The sequence below is a fragment of the Pseudopodoces humilis genome, chromosome 6 (assembly GCF_049639895.1).
Source record: "Pseudopodoces humilis isolate 2021_Gansu_Grassland_sample_001 chromosome 6, ASM4963989v1, whole genome shotgun sequence".
Lineage (NCBI taxonomy): Eukaryota > Metazoa > Chordata > Aves > Passeriformes > Paridae > Pseudopodoces > Pseudopodoces humilis.
In genome coordinates, this window is record NC_142205.1 from 16,784,162 (window position 1) to 16,800,741 (window position 16,580).

The 16,580-nt window shown below is 36.3% G+C and overlaps 1 protein-coding gene across 9 annotated transcripts in view; it reads right to left on the bottom strand.

The window, feature by feature from the left end:
• The window catches only part of KCNIP4 (potassium voltage-gated channel interacting protein 4), a 386,258-nt gene that overhangs the window by 38,244 nt on the left and 331,434 nt on the right, over nucleotides 1-16,580 (bottom strand). For 7 of the 9 annotated variants that reach the window (XM_005517807.3, XM_088056856.1, XM_088056852.1 and 4 more), the window contains one exon: nucleotides 160-284. In XM_005517807.3, the coding sequence (XP_005517864.1) occupies nucleotides 160-284 (125 nt within the window). Of the gene's footprint in view, nucleotides 1-159; nucleotides 285-4,973; nucleotides 5,076-11,660; nucleotides 11,793-16,580 lie in introns of those variants that run through there. The other 2 variants (XM_088056851.1, XM_088056854.1) reach the window with 2 other exon arrangements.

The following is a 16,580-nucleotide window of genomic DNA, read 5'->3' on the forward strand; positions in this document are numbered from 1 at the left end:
TAGACCTATTGTTTCAGAGTGATTGTTTCCTCATCTGATCAGACATGCAGTATTTAGCTACTGAATGTCATGTGCTGCATTGCTAGTCAGTCTTACAAGGCTCAGACTGCAGTGGCATATCCCACAAACAGATTGAAAATTCAAAAAGGAAGTGCTTACATTCTTGAAACCTCTATATAAGATCTGAAGTTCCTTCTTTGTGAATTTACTCTGTGCTTCCAGCAGTTCAAGAGCTTCAGGTCTATGTCGTACTGTGGCCATTTCCATTTCATCTTCTACAGTGTCTGCAGAGTACAAGAGACAGAAGGAAATCTTAGCAAGAAGTACAGGAAGTATAAATACTCTACCCTTTCAAAAAGACAAAGAAGAAAAAAGGAGAGGAAGGAGAGGGAGGAGAGGGCAGGCGGGTGGGTGGGCGGAGAAAGAAAAGAAAGAAAGAAAAGAGAGAAAGAGAGATAGAGAGAAAGAAAGAAAGAAAAGAAAGAAAGAAAGAAAGAAAGAAAGAAAGAAAGAAAGAAAGAAAGAAAGAAAGAAAGAAAGAAAGAAAGAAAGAAAGAAAGAAAGAAAGAAAGAAAGAAAGAAAGAAAAGAAAGAAAAGAAAGAAAGAAAGAAAGAAAGAAAGAAAGAAAGAAAGAAAGAAAGAAAGAAAGAAAGAAAGAAAGAAAGAAAGAAAGAAAGAAAGACAAATAATAAGTCATTTTCGAACTCATAGGAAAAGAGTGTCTATCATCTGCTTCTGTGGCTGCAAAGAATAGTGAACAGCAGTGATGATCCAGTAGCCTGCATATTATCTCATGAGTAGTAATAGCAATAAACTGCAAGAACATGCATGATACATTCAGTATGACTTTTCTGTTTATACAACTCTTTGACCAAAGGAAACAATTTTATAAATCTTTAGTGACTCTAGAAAGCTGAAAATTTTCCTTCAGTTGGATAATGGATGTGAATTCGTTGTATCAGGCTGGGATTTTCATTGTGAAGTTGTCCTTTGTAAAGCTTGCGAAATTGATGTTGCACTTCCAGCAGCAGATCTAACTTTGGGTATCATACAACTGATCCTTTAGGAGAAATATTATTGAGGGTGAGCAGATTAAGTTGGGAAACATGATGGTTTTAGTGCCTCTTCTTTAGGTAAGTAAGAATGTGGATATACACATTCAAGGTTTACAGTTGAATGTACCCCTAAAACAAAGAGAATTAGGAACGAATTTTTTTGCTAGGTAGAGTTTTAAGTAAGTTCAATAAAACAGCTAAAGAAACTTACAATAGGGTGCCAGTCACCTTGTGGTCAAAAAATAAGTGTGTGTCCAATTCTAAGTGCAGCCAGCATAAAATGTAACTTATGTAGTACTCCAGATTAATTTAATGAAATTACTTCCTTATTTTGATTTACAAGTTACATGAACTACAGAAGTATAGTGATACAAAATACCCAACTGTCACTTCTACAATGCTGAAGATATATACTTAATTTCCTTAGAATCTGTGACTCTCTATTCTTAAAGTTTTATTTGGTTCAAAATTCATAAGCCCACAGTATTAAAATACTCAATTAAAGTAGTATTATGCTTACAGTTTCAGAAATTTTTGTTCTGCTATAATGCAGTAATAATAGCTTTCAGCTGCTTGGTTGAAATTTGGCATCAGAAGATACAGTTCAGCTAAACAAAAAACAAACAACTTTTAAAGAGATATTTAATAATATATAAACTATTTGGGAAAATCTTCACAAAATTTAGGGCTTTGTCCTTTCTCCTGTTAAGGATCGGTTGCTATTAGTACTCATCTCAAGAAGACGATCTCAATGTGATCCAGATGATTTTATTTTTTTTAACTGCAACTCAACACTAGGTACTTAAACTAAATTGGCAAAAAAATCAACCTGAAAATAAATATTGTTGAAAGCTCACTTGCATTTTATATTCAAATGGCTACATGGGATTTAAATGGGCTTTGGCTTTAGACAGAAAAAGACTTGAGTTCTCTAAGCACCCATTTGTAAAACATCTGGCTACCTAGAGAGACACCTACAAGCTTTTCTGGAAGCTAAATGAATGCATGTAATAAATGTGAAGCTAGAGATAATGACCAGACAATGTGCTGAGCACAATATTTTGTATATTCTTAGTAGTAAACATTTTTATTGTGTTTAAATGATTCAGAGAGAATGTAGAACACTGCAATAGGCTGATGATGTTAATTAAGAGGTTCAGTATCACTTCCTCGCACTTGACTTCTCTAGTGTCTTATAGATAGAAATAATAAAAATGTAAGATCATCATAAACTTCCTTAAAATGTACCAACTGTGATGACTAAAATGCTATAGCATTCACAAGTCATTTCCAAGTTTTTAATATTTCACACTTCTAGCTACTAGGCTGGGGGAAAAAAAAATCTATACTTTAAAATATACTTTAAAAAATGTGTGAAAATCTATTTTTACTAGTTCTATTTTTATACCTTTTTTCATAGAAATGAATTTTCATGTTAACTGAAAACCAGAAACAAGTTCACAATCCTTCATTACTGTACTAAACAAAATATTCTTACTGATTTCATAAGTTAGTAGATTTCTTATAGCTAAATAGTAAAGACATTTTAATGTAAATGTCACAGGAGATATGCTTTGAACCTTTCATTATTCATTAAAGAAAAAAATGGTAAAAGCATTGTGAAAAGCAAATGTACTCTTCAAAAAATTCATGTCTGTAAAAATAGTTCACATGCATTTCCCTGCACAAACTCCACATTATAGCCTCCTTAGCTGTTTAATAACTATTTAACATGTTTTCCTTTTTCAAAACCATTGAGTGTAGTCCTACCCTTGTGTACTAGCACATGCACATATCTAGGGAATGATGGTTTTAAGTTTAGACTTACTAGACTAGAGCACACATAAATAAGTGTTCTTTTACATGCTTTTTTCAATAGGAACGCTGAAATATGTTCTGAAATATTCTAAAATAATGCTGAAACAAGATTTTACAGTTTTTGATAACCTTTGTAAGCACATATTGATAAAAGTGCAGAAGTGCAAATTCAGGCTATTTATATTTCAATAAAGTACTTGCTTAAAAAATATTTCCCTGATAATTTCTAAGGATTTCACATAATGTGATTGTTATTGCAAGGGGTGCTGTTTTCATTCCTAGGACACTATAATGTTGCTTCTTTCATGCTAGAAGAAATGAAATAGCACATGATGTCAAAATGGAATAATAACAATGTATATCTACAATGATAGACTTAACGTTTTCACTTGATATAACATTCTTACTTAACGTAGTACTTCATTATTGAGGAGATTACAGAGAAAATGATCAAATGTACCTATTTTACCACTTGGTTCTCAAATAGGAAATATTTAACACTCATTTTGGTTCAACCTTGCCTCTGTTTTATAGAATACTTTCAGTAAGGAAAACGTAAGTTTGACATGGTCAAGGTTTCTGAGACTTAATATATTTGGTTAGCTGTGCAGATGAAGAGCTTACATAGAAATGTGCAAGGAATAAGGATGTGTCACTCTCCCAGTAACTTCAAACAAAGAGATCAAACACTCTATTAATTCTCTTCTATTTCCTCCATCCTGGGATTATTCAGGTTGGATGGGACTTTGAGCAATCTGGTTTTGTGCAAGAGGACTGGACTAGATTATTTTAAAGATCTCTCTTCCAACTCAAGCAAACCTGTGATTATCTGATTTATTGTCTAGGGCTATATTGCTATATTGCTCAGGTCATGCAGCTGAAAGTAACTTATCCAGAAAGAGTTATTAACAAGAGTCATAACAGTAACTGTGGTTTATAAGCTACCTTATTTTCAACTGAAATATATCAGCTGAAGACACCATGAAAAAAATAAATCAGTGTACATCCAGAAATTTAGCCCTTTTCATCTCAAATACTTAAAAGACAAATAAGTACCAGAGTTTTCTCTACAGAGGAGCATATGAAAGAGAGTGAAGGGGGATAGCAAAAAGAAAGCCTAGATCTATACCTGCGGAGTCCTGACATTTAGTAGAGGGCCTGTATTTCCTGTCAAGTTGTCTTTGGTTGTCCTGGATTTACTAGACATGGGGAACTGCTCTTGCAGGCCTTTTTTTACCAGAGATTGATTGATATGCTTTATCAGAAGAGCATACAGGAAAGACATTGACATCTTCTGGTTTTAGGTGCTCATATCAGTGCCTAGAATTAAGTTAAATTAATCTAGATTGAATTGGGTCCAGAGAGATATTTTAAAATCTGCTATAGGAATCAATTTATATAGGAAGATATTATAGTGTTATTAGTATAATTAATCTCTAGCTAGAAATATATATGTATCTATATATTGATCTCTCACTCCCTCCACCCCTCTGTATTTATCTGTTACCTACCCTGGAGAGATTTTATTTCCTTACAGCCTATCAAGACATTCAGTATAATATCAGTGTGCTTTTCCTATATATTCACATTCATGTATTTTCTTTTCAATCTCATTATTATTTTTCTCTCAGACATCAGCTTTAAGTCGGGTTCCCTAAATAGTTTGAAGTTATATACTCAAAACCTGCAGGGCCGATCCTTTCCTCCCAGACCAGCTATGATGGTACACCCTGTGTATTGGATAGCAAGCACACACAGACACATGCATAAAAATTCAAAAAGTTATCACTTTTCAAATACATGGAGAGCAGCTACTAAATTTAACCAGGGAATCACTTGTCAACTGACTTGCAGACTGTAAGTGCCAAGCCAGCAGCTCCTGTGTGGCAGACCTTGGCACTAGTATCTTGCCATCCTACTCTGCACAGACAAATCTGTTCATCACTGGATTTTAAACCTCGATAAACCATATGATTACTTCAGCAGATATCTTGCCTCTCAAATGAGCACTTGATGAAAGTGTAAGTTTTGATGCATGCAAACCTAAAAAAAAAAAAAAAAAGAAAAATCAAATGAAAAAAATGAAAAATAAAACTTGCTTTGAGTAACAGGAGATGTCGTTTTGGCAGCCGAGCAGGGCAAGAGCTTCATAAGTCGCTCTTTAATGCTGCGTTTGGTACTGTTCTGGGCGTAGAGGAAACCTAAAAAATATATTATCAGGACTGTTAACATAGGCTTGAGAACAATTTCTGTACATGCTGCAGAGTTCATCATTAGAGCAGAATCCTGATGGGAAAAGGCCAAACAGATTGCAGCCATCATGAATCGCAAAGGGCAACCAGAATTTTTGAACAGGACAACAAAATTGCTTTGTCTTTGTATCTTTCCAGCATCTTTCCAATAAAGGGGATTTGTTTATCTGTGTGCATCTCTTGTAATATTCTTATAACCCATCTTAAATCATCTAGCAGAGAAGTGTCAGATTATTTATTTAAAACAACAGAAGATAATAGAAGGTTTGTAAAAATTTTAATGTTAAAATATTTTAAAGATTTTAAGTCTATTTAATTTGAATTTTAAGATGGAAAACGAAACCAAACAAAAATGAAATTTCAAAGATATCTTTTGTTGTCCTTTCTGGCAGACTTCTAATTCCATGGCTGAGTTTTCCCATATAATGAATTTGGCAATTGTGATAACCAGTCTGGTACTTTTGCCTTTTCTGAGTATTAAAATACCAATCATGATGTGTAGTCATCCCTTTAATATTTGGCATCTACATATATAAAATATAAATATTATTTATACTCTCATTTTAAAAACTAATTTGGCTGAATAGCTAATGTTCATGTGCTAAAAAGCAGGTGAACAGCATCACCCTTATTTACTGTGATGGAAGTTGTTGGAGTATCTTCCTGTGAGGTCTAACCAACCCTCTTATGCAAAATGGGTGATAGGAGCAAGCATTGCCTGGGTGGATATTTGCTGCAAATGGAAGACTTAACACCTGTAAAACCACTTAGTGCCTGATTTATGTTCCTGGGAGAGGCAGAGCCTGTCTGGGACGTTATGCAACTCCTGCACTTTTCATCTCAACTGCATGCATGGAAACACAAACGCTGCTCTATGATGGCTCTTGCCACAACAGCAGGAGTGCAAAACAGACAAGGCAAGAGATGAAGGACACAACTGACAGGTCCTGTGCTAAGGCACAGGCACCAGGATAATCTTTGGTTATCCCCTCTGCCGCAATTGCACTGAATCCTGGTGTTAGAGACATGCCGTAGAACTGTTCCCAAGCCATCTTAAGTATGTGCTTGTATTTGGGAACAGCAAGCAAGAAGTTTAAGGATATAAAACTTCGTAAATAAAAGGAAAAAAAATATCAGTTTGTATAGGAGTAAAACATTGAAGGAAATGGAAAAGAAATGAGAAAAAACAGGGATGACTCAGCCACAGCCTGAAAAAATAAAGCACCTTTCAGCAGACAAATTCTGCCTCTGAGAGAGCAGCAGCTCTGGTGAATACACAAAACAATCCAGTTTCAGCACAAGGTCAAATAGACCTAAATGACTATGGCAGAAAACATCTAAACCTTTTAATACAAATAATAAAAATGAATACACTTTTAGCCTAACCTAGCACCTAACCATCAGCTCAGAAACGTAGTGGAGACAAATGCATAAAATGAAATGCAGTCTGGGATCTGATTGTATCTCAAACTTCCTATTTTTAGTTTGAGCATCAAACCTGAGCCTTTAAATGGGTAGCTGGTGGTGTCTGCAGCACCACACTATGCCTGTACTGTACCCATATGAGCATGCAAGAAATTTTTTTATCTGAAAGGGTTTTTTATTTTTTAGGAATTCTTCTAGAATAGACATGATGAAGAAATATCTACAGCTATCTTAACTGAGTAAAGATACGCAAAAGTTTACTATACATGTATTATTTCTATAATTACATAGTTCCACATCTATGTAACTACTGATGATGTATACAATGCTGTAAAAAAATATAAAGGGATGTATTATTTCTAAACGGTTTGAAACTAAAAGCCTCGAGTAAACAGAAAATTTTGCTGCTTTTAGGCTCACACAAAAGCTCATGTAATTCAATGCAAACCATATGGGCTTTGCAGTAATATGATTAAGGTCAAAACCAAAATCATATATATGGGAGAAAGTAATGTCAGAGGAGTAAGTAACCAAGGAGAGCAATATAGGTCTGTACTCACTTCTGGCAGCTAATTTAAAATTCTGACACTATGGTCAGGGCAGAGGTGAGAGGATTGGTTTATCTTCTCACAGTATGAGAAAGCAGCATGGAAGATTTTCAATCCCATTGTCTGCAGTTAGTTTATTCTGCAGCTACTGCTGTTATGATCTCCTGATCACTACTGCAACTTTAAATGTGATTTTTCATGAGCTAAAAAAAGAATAAATACTTAATACAGAGAAAACATGCTGCACACTGGGCCTGTGCTGTGTCAAAACACTAAAGGTGATGACAAAGATGAAATATTGTAATAATTTCCTGTGAATTCTGTACCTATTTGCCCAGTTTGAAACAGGTTAAGGAAAAACCTTAACCTTAATGTGACCATAAAGAAGCTAGTTAGTCTAATAGATTAGAATTATTTACACAGTAAGAAACTCTTATTACCAGTCTTTAAAGTGGCTGGTCATGAAAGGAGCTATGAAGCATCAACACACTGATAATGATGGACTGCTGCTATTTCCTTCAAACTTCTAGAATAGAATAATAGTAATTCTTAGCCTGAAAACACATATTCGGGAGAAATTGAACTTCCCAGACTCTTTTTGGGTTGTTTTTTTCAATAATATGTTGACTAGAAATGTCATAGCTCCTATCCCTAACCCAGTAAGGTAAAAATTCCTCTGGGCTAGATGTGAAAGTTTTTCAAATTAAGGTTAGTTCAGTAGTGCTGCTTGCTCGTGGATTTAATAATGTTTCCCTGCAATGAAAATTAAACTGTGAGACACATTTTTCCCCAGAATTCACTGTGGGAGTGCCCTAGAACTCATCTCTGTATGACACCACGTGGAATTGTGGGAGAATGTCCCCAGAGGCCCCTACATTTCACAAGCAGTTCTGTAACTGGAGCATGGCTCACATATTCTCAACCTTGGTACCCCTGTACTGCTACCTGTGCACAGACCTGGGGCACATGACATCCTGTGGGAGTGCCTGCTATTTAGCATGATTTATATCTGTAATTGCAACTGTTAAATTCACCAATGGCCTAAACCTCTTGTGTAGAGATACTTCAACTAGAGAACTGTAACTTATTAATCAAGGTTTAATATCAAGAGTACAACATATACATATGGCCAGTGCAATTTTTTTTCCAAAGCGCTACTTTTAAAAATTGTACTTGACCAAGATCATCCAGGTCATTGTTATGTGTGTGACCTGGTCACGTTATCAAAGTGTTGACACTGTTGGTTATGAAAAAATGCAAAATTATATCAATTTTTATAAGCTAAAAATTATAAGTGACTAATAATGCCTGTATATTTCTAATCATATCTACCTACACCAAGACTATCTTAACTCAATGCATTTACTTTTTTTCAGACATATGATCCCAGGTTTAGAAAGACAGTACATATTACATATTGCCCTGTTGTTACAGAGACGGGTCAGACTACCCCAGGAAAGACCATCTAGAAAAGAGTTTTCAGAGGCGAAATATCTCACTTTCCAGGTGTGACTGGTGTCTTTGAAAATTCGTTGTAGTCAGCTTGAAAGCAAGGGCAGTAAGCCACTTTTTGCAGGAGTGGCAGATAAATCAGAATGTCTATCTTAAACACCCACTAAGTGCACAAGACAGACCTTGCTGTTGCTGCCCTTGCCCCCAAACTCATGCTGTTTCCTGCTTTCATCAAATGCTCCCTGTTCAAAGAGGTACTCACCTGCCTCACTGCTGCCTTTTTGTAACGGGATTTAGGTGATAAATATATTCAGAAGGCATAGTAATCTGAGTCCCTAAAAGCTTTTTGGGCTGGTAATCATCTTATTTAGGAGAATTGTTTCTAGTTCAAAAACTAGAAACAATTTTTCCAATTTCCTCCTTCACTGTTAGTGAAGGACAAAAGTCACATGTAAACTACCTCTTTTTTTTACCCACTCTTTTTTTCTCTTCATGCTTTTTTATTTCTGTTAATTTCTTTTCCTTCTCAAAGTCTTCCTCCTATATTTGGAAAAGTCAGCAGGTTAGCTCTGCTGTTTGAGTCTAACTCTGCTTCTGAGTCAGCAGCATTTACAATCCACTGGCCACCTCCAGTTCCTTAACAGTACAGCTAAACTCCCAGTAGTGCTGAAATTTGGATTTTGTTCACCTAGAGGATTTTATTTCGTCCCATAAAAAATGGGGAGAATTTCTCTGTTATATTAGTTCTGGATATGACATTTTTGGAAGAGATTTATCATAAGACCTGAAATCTAGGCTGGACAGATAATTTTTCTAAATACAAAATTTTGAGACAAAAGTGACAAAGACTCTGAAAACTGAAAGGGAAATGCATTAAGTGGTTTCTTGACATGATGATTTACGCTCAATTTCAGCTGTATGATGGAATTTCTCTCAGGGCCTTAAAGGTTGGCAGCCCCACTAAACTGTTAATGGTTCATCACAGATGGAGAGGCAGGGGAGATAAAATGAAGTGCAGATTTCATAGACACAGCTCAGGACTTGTGGGAGAGAGACAAATCAGGGTACATGTGCCTTCTATGTAGTAAGCCAGCGAATAGAATGAAATTATGTACAACATAAATATTTATAAGCCTCAGCCTCAGTTCTTTGGAAGCACCTGCCGAGGAACTGTGTGAGCTGTCAGAAGGCTACTTGGCAGATCATCAGCATTTTTGTCATGCCAGGAAAACATTCTTAACAAACTCACTTGTCTGTATGCATGCATTTTATTGATTCTTCCTCTACCGATCCTAGCTTCCTAATTTTCGTTGCAATATATACCTATCAACGTAATTGACTACTAAAACCCTATAGATCACCTCAGATCACCCATGAAGGCATTGAGTTAAAAGAATGGATGGCAGCATTTTAGGGAATACCTTGGAACTCTAATTTAAAAGTCAGATTGCTCTCTCTCGCTTTAAATTCTCTTGTACATACTGTTATAAATCAGTCTCCCAATGGCAGATGCAGATTAGGAACTGATAGTTACACTTCTCTACCAATAAATTAGAGATCAGAGCCAATTGGGAAGTCTGGAGACAACAGGATTTGATTGAAAATGAAGAGCAAAAAACCAGTGATCTTGTCAAAACCAGTAACTACAGTTTGGCATTTGTGGGATTGTCAAAGGAAAAAAGATGAAAGAGAGGATTAAGTAGTATCACTGGAGAGAAGAAATAGAGTGGATAAGCATCGAAGTATAAAACTGATAAAGCAGAGACACGGCCATACTTTTCTCCTGACAGTCTTCACTAAATTCCCCAACCACAGCTTTATCATTTAGACCATGCCTTTACATGATACATACAGCTTTTCAATCTGAAAAACTGAATATGTTATGAACAGTTTCTAAACAAATGTTCAACGTAAACTTTATCTAAAACTGCTGTAAACATCTCCAGGTGCCTAAACACTGAAAATGGCAAATTTCTTAAATTTCAGTGCAATACTTGAAAGTGCACTAGTATGTCAAGATGACTTAATTAATTTAATATCACCTAACACATTTTCACACACATTCTCTAAGTGTGTGTAAAAATTAGGCTGATCTTCTATGACAGGAAACACATTTATACCAGGTCACTTGTCTTCTTTAGAAAAACCTCACTTAAAGTGGACCATGTGAGCATATGAAAAAATGCACAGTGAATCAGATTTACTGCTATGCTGAACTATGTAGTTTCCTTCCTTTTCCCTCCACCCTTTTGTTTTTATTAGAAGTTTTTAATTATCTGTAATGCATAAAAATGTTCACAGAACAAGTTACATCAACAGAAAATTACTTATCTTGTGGAGATATAGAAAGAAGATTGGGAAGAAGTTTTTAAGACAGATGAGAGATCATTCTCTCTGGGTGTGTGTCTTCACAAGCAATTTAATGCCACAGGAATATCAAGTGATGCTGAGAAAGTGGAGATCCTGTGGATGGTTTATGGATACAGAGTGAAGAAGGTGGAAACTTGAGTAACAGTGAAATGGGCCCTAGCACTGGGCAGACATTTCTGGACACCTCTATGGTGATGTCCCTGCTCAGTGAAGAGCCTAAAGCTGGCCCCAGAGATAGCACCAGAGACAGTGGGGGCAGTGAAAAGCCCTCCAAAGCATGAAGCAGGTCACCAACAGAAGCACAGACCCATAAAGAAAAGCTGTTAAAGAGAATGAATTTCTACTAATTGCTAGATTGAGTTTATCTGGTTTAGTGGAGATTCACTGAGTTTTGCAGTGGAGGAAAACTAATTGATGCTTCAGCTGAAATGAAGGATCACTTCTAACCTGGAGGCTAAAAACCAATGGCACACAGTGATTGTGCTGTGAAATATGAAAGCAAAAAAGGAAAAACACCATTGTAAGATGAGAGAAAGCAACTGAAAACAGAAAAAAAATTAGTCTACCAAAAGCGAGTGACAGAAATCAAATGGGTGATAAGAGAAGAGCTGGAATGAGAGCTCAGTAGAGAAAAGAGAGAGAAAAAAAAGAAAAAAATGTTTCAGAGGAGTTAATAATTTGAATGAAAAAGTAAAGAAATTTGAATGAAAAAGAAAGAGACCTTTCAAATATTCATTACCTCTAAATTTAGCTTCTTATCTAAACCATGTTGATGCTGTATGTGAGCAGGTACGATGCTGGACTCAGATGTCGCACTATATTAGCAACAGCGATAAGCACGACACGGACTCCCTTAGATTCATTGTCCAAGAGAGCAAAGTTTATTATTCTTAATCTTATTTTATATGCATGTTCAAGAAGGTCCGAGAGGTAAAACTCTCATTGGTCATTAAAGCGACACATCACCATCATTGGTTAAGTGGAACACCACCCCTTGACTAAACAACACCTGCAGAGTGTTGTCCTTTACCAAGGACTGTTTGGATTCTTTTGGATTCTTTCTCATGCTTTCTCAGGCCAGACTGAGAAACCTGTGTGACTTCATTTCACACAGGCCCTGTTCCCTGCTTACTTTTTGCATTTAGAATCCATACTCAGACACTGCCTTTGCCGCAGGGGCAGCAGCAGGAGTCAGACCAGGGGCGGGGGTGTCCCAGGGCTGTGGTGTCACTCTCTGGCTGCAGCCAGTCTCTGTGCCACTCACTGCAGTGGGTGGGGGCCCCAGCCTGTGCTGGGTTCATGTCCTGAAAAACATCTACAGCAGGCTCCAGTGTGAGAGGCTCAGTGCCAGTGGCTGCAGAGGTCACAGCCCACGTGTCTGGTACCACCTGCAGGGAGGAGAAGCATCTGTGTCTCTTCCACATCACGTGTGTGGAGCATGTTATAACATCCCTTAACAAGCACACCAGTATTTCGTGGAGAGAAGTCTTTTCATACTCATCAGGAAAGTTAAAGACCAGAGAGAGATACTTTTAATGAATCATTTGAGGAGTATACCTTCATAGTGTTCACTATTATCTAATTAAGCTGAGTGGAAATAATTAACCTGCAGTGCTCCAGGCAGCCATTGTAATGTGCTTTTAAAAACTTCTATAGGAATTTAGAGAGAACTGCCACAAAATGGTGAAATTAAACCAGCACATGCTTTTCAGTTCTGCTGAACTAGTCAGTGAGTCAGCTATGACCCAGCTCAGTTAGGAATAGGTCATTTCCAAGCCTGCTGTCAAAGTCAACAGCAAATTTTCCACAGAATCCTGTATGACTTGCCTGAAGCTTAACTTTTATATTCCATACTTAATTTGCTAACGTTTTTTTTGTAAATTTTTGTGGTTTGGGTAAAGCTCACTTTGATTGGGGCTGATGGTGGCATCACACTGTCTTTGCACAGAACACACCACACCTTTCTGGCATACTAAGAGTTTTCAGTTGCAAAGCTGCCAGTCTTAAGGTAAAGTGTTCCCCTTTCCACTGATCATCTGTATCCTGCTTTCAAAAAATCACCTTTTTGACTAAGACAGAAGAGAAGCAGAAAAAGGTAATGAAGATGTTACTTTTCACTTTTGTAAAAACATTTAAAGAAACCAAAAATAGTGCCATTCATTAAATGCTTAGTTAAAAATACTATAAAGAAATAGGTATCACTCCTTCTTCATCAGCTAGCCTTAAAACCAAGTGTAACGTGTTTACACTTACTTTTCCTTTGTACAGAGCTGAGTTATAAATTATTTTATGTAGTTAGATGTGGTACACTCTATTAACTAAACTACTATTAAAAAAGTAAGAGCAATGTTTGTTCTGGTTTCCTTAAGAAAAGAAAATTGGTTTCTTTAAGAAAATTGTTCTGGTTTCCTTAAGAATGATGCAGCTACTTTTGTAGTTTTTACAACTGTGTGTAGAGTTCCATCTTGAAAAGCACTTCTAGGCACACAACAAATGACAGTCTAAGTTGGGTAGAGCGTGGTGCTAATGGTGCTAATAACGCCACGGTGGTGTGTTCTTTAAATCTGTAATTAAAAACACCTGGCATGTGAGTATGATGGATTTTAGTAGGACAGATTTGCAATCAGGCTTGCTAGAAGTGAGAAATATTTTCTTGTCAGTTCCATCCCATAAAGACCATTGGGTAATTTACTACAAAATACAGAACTACTACTCAGTCTTCTCATCCATCTTGACTACAGTTGCATTCGGAGATACTCATAAAACTCAGGCTGAAGACTTGGTGCTCTGGAAAGCAGTGATCATATACTGTCATTTTTTCACTGGAGTTCTAATAGTATTCATTAAAGAAGTCTCTTTGAAGCAACAAAAAGTGGTGAATATAAGAACTTAACTGACAACAATTCCACGTCCAGTTTAAATTTTCATAAGAATCAAGAGTCATGTATTTGCTAATATATTATACACTATAATGCATTTGCACCACTTTGAAATAATGTTTTAATATGCTTAGAAAAACCCGTAATTTCTTCCTTTTAGGAAAAATAAGTCTGTGATTCAATGGCAGACTCAACTGAATCCATGGCACAGTTAGTGTTCCTAACAAGTCCTCTCTTCCTTTACACTGTTTCCCCTGACAGCACCTGACTGTTTAAGAGCAGCCCTTTCCTTTGTAAAACTGGTTTAATTCCCTAATGCAGCTGAGAGCATGTCTCAAACTAATTATGTCTAAATGCCTGGAGTAGTGATGTATTTGGGTGGGATTGAGAACAAATGCTTAACCTGGGCAAGCGTGGCCCTACCTTGCTGTCAAGTTCACATAATGTTGATGTGATTTTGTTTTCTATATCACAGAGCTGGAGAAAAAGTGCAGTGTTATTGAAAGACAACAAAAAAAAATTTCCTGCTAATCCTTGCAAAAGAAAGAAGTTGAGGTATTCCAAGGTACCTTCTGAGATTAGGAATTGCATTTATTGTCTTCTTTATTCAAGAATGTTTTGAAAGACATCTATTCTATTTCATCTGAAGGATACCATGTATAGCAAAACCATGAAATTATCAACTAGCAACAGCCTGAGAAATGTTAGATGATTATACACTGTCGTAACAATGAGATTTATCTAACACATGAAATAAATATACAAAAAAAAATCAAAAAAATCTATTTTTGTTAGTTTTTCTATGAATTACAATCTTTTCAAGGCTAGTTAATTCACAGAGCATTATGAGGGCAATTGGAGAAAAGGCCTTTGGATTTCAGCAGCCAAAAATCCTAATAAAATTAGTTCCTTGAACAAGGAGATGTGAAATCTGATTTTAAAAGGAACTTTGAAACCTTTGCAAAAGCATTAGGAAAAAAGTTTCAACTGAAACATTCCATCCTAAATGCTTTGCTAACCACTGCAAAGGAAATAAAGAAGGACTAACACTGAATGATAAAAGAAACATCACTTACCGAACGCGAGTTTAAACTTTAAGGTTTTGGACAGCCTTTAAAAGATGCTCTTCTCTATGAACCAATAACTGCATGCACAGGCACACACAAAAACACTGACTGCAGCAAGTCCTCCTTGTGGCAAAACAGGACACAAGATGAAAGAAATAAAGTGCTGCAACAAGTGGGGTTTGATTACTTCCTCCTGACTTTGTAACTATTAAAAAATGCAGTTTCCTGTGGTTGAAATGTTTTTAAGTTGGTAGTGCTCAATTTCTTCTTTTCGCCTGCAGCTTCGATTTTGCCATATAAACTTCAAAATTTAGTTCTCACTTGCTGTGTATTGATTGCATTCCTAGCTTTAGTATCTCCTGCACTCTGTTCAAAATCTGCTAAGATAAAATTCCTGCCCTGACATAAACATCACATAAACTCCATTCTGACATGGAGTTAGTGATTGCTGTGCTGTAACATGGATGGACATCTCTCTAAACTTGTCTCTGCATATTGTTCCTCCAGCAGTAATACTGCATTCTCATCTTGAGGAAACTCTCCACACTTCAAATACATCTAATTCATTGAGACTAGTTACCTTAATATAAGTTTGATATCTTCTCTTTTTGTTGAGAATTTGTTCTCTTAGTGATCTCAGCTTTTCATCCCCCAATTCTCTGAATTTCTAGCTAAGACTTTCAGACTTTCTATTCACATCTACACATGCACAAGGAAATGAAAACTGGACCATGTTCTTCTTTTTCCCATCCCTTTAAAGTCTTCTATTTTTGTGCTGAGCTACAACCAGATCAAATATTCAGAAAAGTAAAGAACTGTGAACAACACGAATAAGAGCATTTAAGGCATGCATTGCTTCGTATTTTACTTGTATTATATTTCTGCTTTTATCAATGACTCCGTATCTATCTACTCGTCACTTAGGTCCTACTATGTGTGAGAGGAAAAGAACATTAATTTATATTCATGTGAGACTTACTGTAGTAAATCCAAGATGATCCTTAGGCAATAATCTCGTACAGGATGATTATAAATGGCAATGTTTTCCAAAAGCTTTAAACAATTACTCAAGAGAACAAAAGACTTATGGTAGCTACTGAACAGGAAGAAGTGCTTGATTTTAACTTCAGGCAAAGAGCTTTTGCTGTGCTCTGTCATGAGCTGCATGAAGCAAACTTACATTGAGACTGACAAAACTTTCACCTGTGCAGGAGGAACAAGTGCTGGGACCACAACTCTCATGGATCTAATTCTTGTGCTTTGAGCCAGTCATTTCCAAGCAAATTGTACTTTGATGATCATTGTGGGGCCCTTCCTACTCAGGATATTTTGTGATTCAGCTTGTTGAAGAGGATGCTGTATCTCATTTTTCTCCTGCCTACTTGGTGTCAATCAAAAAGAAATATATCTGACTTTTGAATGTGAGAGATCCTGGTATAAGTCAGCTGTGACTTATGTGCTATACATAAAATCCCTATGTCTTTTTCAGTCCCTATTTCTAAATGCTTTTTTAATTAGTGTTCAAAATTTTCAGCTAAACCAGTGTCAACCATCTATGACAACATGTATCAACTTGTGGTAAAAGGAGCAACCAAAGGAGCATCAATTTATGAATCAATAAATGTGGGAGAAAGAGTAAGTAGGAAGCCCATTGAGTGTTGCAGTGCTACCATACAGGAAACAAGGAGAGGCAAACTTCCAGTAGAGAAACCA